General features: G+C 41.4%; 2 protein-coding genes across 3 annotated transcripts in view; one reads left to right on the forward strand and one right to left on the reverse strand.

Moving 5' to 3' along the window:
• The window catches only part of Nphp3 (nephrocystin 3), a 42,380-nt gene extending 40,509 nt beyond the window's left edge, over positions 1-1,871 (forward strand). The window contains exon 27 of the mRNA XM_028756669.1: positions 153-1,871. Coding sequence (XP_028612502.1) covers positions 153-333 — 181 coding nt within the window. The 3' untranslated portion in view covers positions 334-1,871. The remainder of the gene's footprint in view (positions 1-152) is intronic.
• A 2,857-nt stretch (positions 1,872-4,728) lies between these two features.
• Uba5 (ubiquitin like modifier activating enzyme 5) overlaps positions 4,729-9,369 on the reverse strand; it is a 14,766-nt gene continuing 10,125 nt past the window's right edge. For both annotated transcript variants that reach the window (XM_028756779.1, XM_028756780.1), the window contains 4 exons: positions 7,045-7,180; positions 6,719-6,797; positions 6,426-6,532; positions 4,729-4,915 (listed from right to left, as the gene is read on the reverse strand). In XM_028756779.1, the coding sequence (XP_028612612.1) occupies positions 4,832-4,915; positions 6,426-6,532; positions 6,719-6,797; positions 7,045-7,180 (406 nt within the window). In that variant the 3' untranslated portion in view covers positions 4,729-4,831. The remainder of the gene's footprint in view (positions 4,916-6,425; positions 6,533-6,718; positions 6,798-7,044; positions 7,181-9,369) is intronic.

Genomic DNA, 9,369 nt, shown 5'->3' on the forward strand with positions numbered 1-9,369 from the left:
TATATATATATATATATTAGAGGAGAAAGAAAAGAGTGCAGTGGGAATGGCAAATTAGTTGCAACTTGTTTTTCTGTACCTTGGATGGTTACTTACAAGCAAGAGCTTCTTGTTAACAGCAAACCATCTCTCATGTTTTTTTCCTCTCAAAGCTATGAAGAAGGGAATTTTGAAAAGGCTGCTGAACTGTACAAAAGGGCGATGGAAATAAAAGAAGCAGAAACATCACTTTTGGGTGGAAAAGCTCCTTCAAGGCAGTCATCAAGTGGAGACACATGTCTCTTTAAAACAACCCATTCTCCTAACGTTTTCCTTCCCCAAGGACAAAGCTAACTGTCAATTCTTTGCCAGAACACTTCAGGCTAAAACAACTAAACATCTGGAACATTCTAACTCAAATCTTAATGTTTTTATAGAAAATCATTTCTTCCAACATAGGCAGTGTTATTTAACTGGTATTGTATGAAGTTGTATTGGATTACATTGAACTGTTGGGTCAAGTTTAAATTGATTAAAGAACCTGTTTCCTATGGGATGAGATCCAGGATGAAGACACTCAGTGGCAGGAGGAGTGGCTTGGCCTCTGCAACAAGAGCTGGCAGGATCCCATGGTTTAAGAAATCCACGATCCTTTTTCTCCCTCGAGAGCAACCTTAGCTCTGCCGTTCATCGGTTGTTCCTAGCAGGGCTCTGAGCCAGTTCTCTACCTCAAAGAACTTTCTAGGGCTAAGGGGAAGTTTATGAAAAGTCTGAACAGTTTTCAGTGAACCGAACTAGATAGGAATTCTTGTTTTTCCTTTTTCTGGGCTTGTGTGTGAGGATGTGTACACACACATGAATGTACATGTGGAGGTCAGAGGTCAGCCTTGGGTTTCATCCCTCAGGTGCTGTCCACCTTGGCTGGTTTTTTTTAGACAGGGTCTCAGTGGCTTGGTGTTCATTTAACTAGGCTGACAGCATCCTAGTGACCTATCCTCCTGCCTCCACCTCCTGAGACAGGATTACAAGCTTCCATTTCTACTCCCAGCTCTCTAAAGTGGGTTCTGGGTCTTGAACTCTGGTCCTTATGTTTACGTGGCAGACTCGTCACCAACTGAGCTATCTCCCCAGCCTCTGTGTTGTGAATCTCTGTAGCTCAGGACGGCCATGAACTCTTGATCAGCCGTCCTCAGCCTCCTGAGCACTGGGACCATAGGCGCATACCCCCACAGCTGGGTTTGCTTTTGAGCCTTCCTTTTCCCTAAGCTGACTTAGCCAGCCTCTGCTTTCTGTGCTGTCTCCAGGAAGTTAATCATGGTGCTGTGCTGCAGTGTCTGATGGCATCCATGCAACCACCGGTGTCAGGTTCTTTACCATTCTCATCTTTCTTATTGTGGTACAGGTCTGAAAATCCAGCTACTCATGGATTGAGACAAGAGGCTCTCAAGGTCAGTACTAGCTTAGAGTGAGTTCAAGACCAGCCCGGGCACCCTAGTGAGACCTTGACACAAACACAAAAGTGGAGCTGAAGACACAGCAGTAGTAGCATCGGACCCTGTGTTTAGTCCTCAGCACACACACAAAAAGCCATGACAAATCCATTTCTTCTGTAAATGGTCAAAATCAATCTTGCTTTACCTCAATTAGTTGTTTTTATACTGGAAATTAACTATTTTTATAGACTTTATAAATATTGCCACATTTTAGATAATGTTATTTGTATATTTATAGAAAAATTTTCAACAATTTTAAATCTTTTAAGATCTCAATATGTATTATTGTAAGAATGACAGGCATTAAAAAATGTGTTTAATAATTCAAGGCAGGGTACTGTATAGACCATGACATGTTTCAAGGCACAGGCCAAGAAGATTTTGTACTTTTCTACCACCTGGCCCCTCTTACCCCCTCCCCTTGTAAAACATGCTATAAAAAAGCATTTCATGTTCAAAAAAAAAAAAAAGAAATTAAAAAAAATGTGTTTAAAATAAAAGTGCAATTCCAAGTTCCCTGTTTTGCACTCTGTACTAGAGGGCTATTTTGCATAATTATTTAAGAATAAACATTGAACATATTTCAGCAGACTTGAATATTGGCCAAGTTTACTCAATCATTTGTTCAACTTGAAGAACTCTAGTGACCTCAGGGTGTGCCCAGTGTCACCCAACTCGTGGGGGATTCAGAAACCAGTGTCATCACCAGCCAGAACTTACTTACAGTTGAGACTTTGAGGCCCTCCCTGAGCCCGCTCAGAAGCAGCCCAAGGGCTAGATGGCCAGGTCGCTCCTGCCAAAGCTTTGATTTTGGGAAGCATTGCTAAAGTCTACACAACACTACTGTGTTAAGTTAAATTAGACAGGACATGACAAAATAAGCTTTCTTCTTCCACCTTTTGGAGGAGGCTCAGAGGAAATGAAAAGCTAAAATATGACCATAACCTATCTTTGGGGTTTGCCCCCTCTGAAGGTACAAATAACAGAATTTATGAGCATATTAGACATTGATTTTTACAACTAATATATCAAAGCTTAAAATCTGTTTCATGACTAATTTAATACACTAAAAGTATAGTATTAAGTTAACCACCTTTAAAAAAAACTTTAATAATTTGTGACCAGTACCCTATCTTCAAATAAGCATATTTATTCTTTTTTCTTCTAAAATTTAGATTTGAGAATTATACAAAATATTTTTGAAACTGCAATGTTATTTAGCTTGACTTTATGGTACAAATTATAACTGAGGTGGTCACTAAATTATATATTTCTTTTTTCTCTATATATTCAAATTTAATATATAATAAAATCCTTGTTTTATCCATTTATTGCACTAACAGTGTGTCTTCTGCCTCATGGGAACGCTAAGAGCAACTGCCACAGACATTTGTATGTAGATGTGTGATTCTCAAACAGTATGATATGCTCACAGTAACAGATATTTGGTTCACAGATGTAACTTTCAGATTGTGTTCATGTTAACACCCCCCACACACACACACACATAGCAAAATGGTAATTTTCAGACAAGTCCCTCAATAATAAATAACTAGCAGGGAACCATATTTTGCTCTAACTTGTCTTCAGTACTTTACAGAAGGGGAATTATGAAAACCAAATTGTGATCTGGGGAGGTCAAAGCATCTCTGACATAAAGTCATTGCCTTTTCCTGTAAGTGTATATTTGTGGGTGTCCAGGGAGAATGAGAAAAAAAACTAAAGATCTAATCAGAGCCAGATTGCCTTTCTGCTAGCAATAAGAAACAAAAGTTATGCCTGGCTTTACTACCATCTGGACTCCAGACTCTTAAGAGTCACTGTGTTAAGTCAGTGTTGGGACTCCTTGCCTTTGTTAGGATCCATAGGGTTTACAAATCCAGCCAAACTTCTAGAACCTCTATGTGAGAATTCTGCCTGCTGGCCCTCAGTCTCTGTGGCTGCAGCCTATAAGGAGAACACTATAGGGAGAACACAGGTGCGTGCTGCTTGGTTTTGTTTGCTTGCTTCCTGAAGATAATCCAGTAGTTTCTAATTAAACTACTAGGTAAGAGAGCGACATTAGAATTTGATACAGAAAGCAGATCTTTAGAAGATGATAGATCCTATGTGTTACACCTTAACGACACCTGAAAGTTCAACACTTGACTAAACCTTAGAAAATTCATGGACCAGTAATTCTAAAGAATTATTCTAGAAGAAAAATGTACTTCATCTTAAAATTTACAACATGTCTAGTGACTTCAAGTTATTCTCCAATCCAATATGCTTAAGTTCTGTTAAAACATTTGTAAAAAATTTATCAAGGCCACATAAATGTTAAGTTTCAAAGCTAGAAACATTCAACTTCACCATAAATATAAAAATCACATGTAATACTAGAATCTCAAAGCAAGTGCACTGAACGTGTCTGGAGTTGGTCTTTACAACTTTACTTTACAAGTGAGAATGGCACTTTTAACTTTTGCTGACATTTCCCAATACATATAATTTAGACATTCATAATGATACATTTCGTGTCTTCAAGGTTAGACCACCAATAGTTCACATGAGGCATCAGTATACAATTGAAGTGGTCACAGTTGGGAAATGGAACCCTTGCAGGGAATAAATACCTGTACCTCTGCAGAGGCAGTTTTGAGTTCTTTGTTTTGCCCACCACTCAGACAAGCCTTGCTAGTATCTCAGTATTTATGGAACCAAGTATTGAGGCACACTCTGTGATGCATAGTATGGACAGTGTACTCATGCCTGTTCTTCAGTAACATGGTGACTCCAGACACTCCTGCTACAGAGAGCAATGCCTTTTCCTTCATCCATGAAAACTGAGGATAACCAATGTTTCCTGCACATAATTCTGTCTGCCATGAAAATAGCTTGCTTTCATCTATGCTTTGTCTTAAATATTCAACCCATGGGTTTATACACTACCAATGAAGACATTCTGCTTCTATTTCATCCAGAATCATTTGAGGGATGTTTTTATTCTATAGGCTGTTTAAAGTCACTCCTGGTCAGACTCTTAGCGGGTAACTGCCCAGCAGGAAGCCATTTACTCAGACACTTGTCAGCCACAGTCACCAGGCTACACAGCCCATCCTCCGTTTGTGCTATTTATCGTCCATGGCCACAGGCCAGACATGAACTTATGGAATGGGATGGTCTGCTCCTCTCCTTTCTGTAGTTGCAGTACTGATTAGGTTGTACAGGGAAGCACGAGGAAACCACTAGTGTTCCACACAGCATAACAACTCAGTGAAAGTACACATGCCATCGAAGGTGGCGCTAAGTTTTATTCCGATTGCTTAATTCCAAGCGAATAACATAAGCACAGAAACAGACAGAAGCCAGTCCACTGTCTACATGTTCTTCATCTTGGCCATGAGATCTTCCAAGCTTTCACCAGAATCTTCCACTGTTACTTCAGAAACAGAATCCTCTCTCTGTCAACAAAAGGGGGAAGTGCCATGAAATGGAACCACCTAAAACTGCCTGTCCTCAACAGTCTGCTTTACCCATGCTCAGCTTGCTGAGACACCAGATTTCCTCTGATAAATATACTTGAAAGTATTTAGAAGACATAAAGTTCTTTATATTACCCACCAAAATGTTGTTCAGGAGGCAGCAACTTCACTAGTCTTGACATGCCTACTGAGTGTATTTTTTAATATAAAATTACACTCGTTTATAGTAGACCATGAAGTTAAAGTACATTGTGTAATGTTCATGTCAGGATAAGCATATCTTCTTAAAACACTTCTTTGTAATTAGAACATTCAAAACTCACTTCTTCTAGCTTTCTGAACATAAAACAATGACCACCTCCAGCCACCCTTCTGTGACAGACCAGAGCTTAGTGTTCCTAGCTAGCTGTAACTTAAAAGCTGGCAGCCACCCTTTCCCTCCTCCCGCCCCGCTCATGCCTGGGAGCACTAGTACAGTCTCAACTTTTATAACATCAAACCTTTTAGAGTCCACATGAGTGAGATCACGTGGTGGTCGTCCATCTGTGCCCATCTTATTTCATTACTTCCAGTTCATCTATCCTGTCACAAATGACAGGTTGCCATCTTCTTATGCTCAGTAGTATTCCACTGTGTGTGTGTGTGTGTGTGTGTGTGTGTGTACATTTTGTCTCTATGTACTTTAGATATAGACCTTACACCCAGTGTGAGTACTGGATCATATATACAGTAATTCTTGTGTTTTGAGAAGCCTCCATTCTGTTTTCCATAATCCTGATAGCAATGCATTACTACAGTGCAGGCTCCCTTTCTGCACATTCTTGCCAGCACTTAACTTTTTCACTTGGAGTGAGATGGACCTCACTGGCTTTCATCTGATGCCCCTGATGACTAATGATGTTTAGCGACTTTCAATACCTACTGCCTATCTGTATGTCTTTTTATCTGCTGGACCAAGCCCTGTTCTGTAAGTCTTCACTTGACCAAGTCTCCATCTTTGTAGGTTTACTCATCTACATGTGCTAGTGCTCACTCACACTCTCTCTCCCTCAACCCTCACCCCCACCCCTCACCTCTCACCTATGACCTCCGCTTCCATGATATTACATATCCACGTTCATCTCAAACTTGCTAATCTGCTGCTTCAGCCTCCTGGGTGCTAGGATCACAAGTGCACACCATCACCCTCTCCTGAAGTAAATTTAAATGGGTGTGTGGCTAAAACTATCAATATGTAAAAGTAACATTTAAATTTAATTAAAATCTATTGTACTGATACATCAGTGAGTTTTTAAAAATCTTCACTTTCTCAGTTTCAAATTTGCTGACACTGAATATCTAGTTCTTAATACCTCACTGCCTACATGTAAATATCTAAAACAGGAAATGCCACACTAGCCTTCCAACGTAAGATAAAGCTGAAATAGGAGAAATACATATTTTCTCTTATCTGACATTTACATATGGGCAAATCAGATTTCACAAATACCTTCTTTGGAACTGTGTATGCCACTGTAATCCCATCAGGTAAGGTGGGAACGGGACCTGAAGAGTTCTTCAGCTCCTCTTCTGAAACCTCAGACACCAGCTCAATACCTGTAGGATTAAATGTGTCTCTGAGCTCATTCTCAAAATAACCACAAGAATTACTTATACTTTTGTGTAATCGTACATTCCCTCTTAGAAAACACTGTAATAAGTGCTTAAAATTTTGTGTGCTCTTCTATTTCCTCCCAGAAAAGAATGGGTTTCGATGTGAGTGCTCGCACAAAGGCCTCTTACCCCACTCGTTGTCCTCATGAACTACCTCTGCCTCCTCTTTTGGTGCAGCCTCCTGTGTGGGCAGCGCTGCTGCCTTCTTCTGTATAAAGCAAACAGTACCAACAAACACAGCGTTACTCCTTCTCAGTTCTCTGAAGCACTCAAGAATTCACACAGGCAACTGATCTTACCAAAAGCAAGAATGAATTTTTGTTTTCCCAGTATGCTAAATTAACTAAAACTCTAAAAATCCAGAATCCATTTATATTATATTCCAAATCTGTCTCTTTTGAAAGTCACTGGCCTAGGCAATGGGATCCTCAGATTTTCTGGCTGACTGTGTGTACCTTGTATTCTTCTTGTTGCTTCCTACAGTTTTTGTCATCACACTGAGGGTTTGGCTTCATCAACATGGTAGGGAAAAAATCCTGCATTGCATTGTATCCAAGATAAAAACTGACACTGCCAAATTTTAACAAAAACCTGGAAAAGAAAATCAAATTAGCCAAGAATGGTAGTGCACACCTTTAGTCCCAGCTTTTGGGAGACAGAGGCAGGTGGATCTCTGTGAGTTCTAGACCAGCCAGGGATATACAGTGAGACCCCATCTCAACACACAAAAGAAAAGAGAAAACCAAAATAAGCTTAAATAAAGAAAGTACTAGAAGTAAGTAAATTCTGGAATAGGTAGTGAATTTTGTAACAAACCCAGAAAACAGTGACTTGCTCTACCTTATTGAGAGACCTTGGCTCATAGTAGATGCTTGAATATCTGTTGAGTAAGTGAAGGAAAGGATAGCTCAAGCCCTTCCACCACTGTACACGAGCTTTTCTGAACCTGATAAAGAGGAACTGCTGGCATGTACAACATGCTACACCTCAAAGAAACACACTGATCTTAGAGGACGGCAAGGGGAAGAGGTGTTTTAAAGCCTGAGCTACTGGGCGGGGCTTGGGAGATGGCTCAGTGGATCAAGCCCTTGCTGTGCAAGCATGAGAACCTGAGTGTGGTCCTGCAGGACCCACATGAACAGACAGGCACAGTGTCATGAGCCTGTAACCTCAGATCTGAGGAGAAGGGAATGAAGACAGGAAGACCTCAGGGCCTTGCTGTACAGCAAGTGTAGCCAAAACAGTGAGTCCCTAAGCATCTGTCACTAAGAGACCCTGTCTCAAAGAGTAATGTGGATGGAACACAACTTAGATTCGAGGCATAGAGAAAGCAAGCTGAAAGGGAGCTAGAAGCCTCCCCTCACTGGCTAGCTTTTATAGTGCCAGAAGCTGCCACACAGGCTGCTGGGGAAGAAGGCATCAATGGGCTTATCCAGCAGTAAACCCTATAAACAATAATATCAGCCTGCCAAGCAAGATGTGTCCACAGGTAGAGTGATGGCACTAATGTTGGCAGAGGTGTGAGGTCTGAACCAACCACCTCTGACTGGATTTGAGGCCTGCTCCACAAAAGGGAATTCAAACCTGGTACTGTAAAGGTAATTGGAAACCCATGGCTAAAGTCTTAGGCCCAAGGGCAAATTACTACTGCTGTTTAGGTAATCTATCATGGCACCAGACTGTATTCTAACTACCTAAGCTTATACCCACAGACAGATGCTACCTAGCCCCAGTGAGAAGGCTCTCTGCAATGATCAGCATTGAATACTCAGACACATGGCTGCTGGAGGCGCTGAGGATAAGTGGTGGCTGAGTGCTCAGGCCTAGATAGGACACTTAGGCCGCTCCACACTGTAGGAGAGGAGGTGGAGAGAACTCGAGAGCCACAGACAGGCAGAAGGGCTCCAAGAACTGTCTACTTGGCATGGAACGGCCACTGCACTGACGACCTCACGGAGGCTGGGCCTCTCAGAAGTCAATCACGGATCAGGGAGGGGCTTTATCCTTTCCTGCTCAAGTTCTGTCTACTGATGGCTTCTGAGGGGAGGACAATCACTGTCTTCAGTTGTGTACCCATGAGTGCCCACCAGGCACCAATGGATCTTCCACACCCACGCATACAGATAGTCCAGCCTGAGTGTAGTGGGTCTGGAAACAATAACAACGTCATAATGTGGGAAGATTTGACAGGAGTAATAGTGTGGGAAGGAGAGTACAGGAAGTGGAGAAGAGGTTACAGTAATCAAAATGTACTTCATACATGCATCAAACTGTCAAAGGTAAAGAAACAGACAAGACACAGAACAATACCCTCTGGCCTTCACATATGGATGTACAGAAAAGCATACCTTAGACATAAGTGCACAAATACATACCCCTCCAGACAAAAATCTGAAGTGTGATACTACATTTAATTTAAAAAAAAAAACAATATAACCTACTTTAACTATATAATTAAAATTAAAGCTATACTGATATAAACAGTATCAGGTGAAGTCAAACATTTCCAACACATAAGTACACTGTGACCCTGGCCCTGTCAAATGGCAACTGAACCCAAGCTGGATTATCTGGGAAGTGACAATGCCTCATTTGCATTGGTCTGCAGGCCAATGGACAGGCAGTCCTAGGATAGACCCAGGACAGACCCAGAATAGACTCGGGACAGACCCAGGACAGACCCAGGACAGACCCAGGACAGATCCAGGATAGACCCAGGACAGACCCAGGATAGACCCAGGACAGACCCAAGACAGACCCAGAATAGACTCAGGACAGAC

The sequence above is a fragment of the Grammomys surdaster genome, unplaced genomic scaffold (assembly GCF_004785775.1).
Source record: "Grammomys surdaster isolate TR1022 unplaced genomic scaffold, NIH_TR_1.0 126131, whole genome shotgun sequence".
NCBI classification, from domain to species: Eukaryota; Metazoa; Chordata; class Mammalia; order Rodentia; family Muridae; genus Grammomys; species Grammomys surdaster.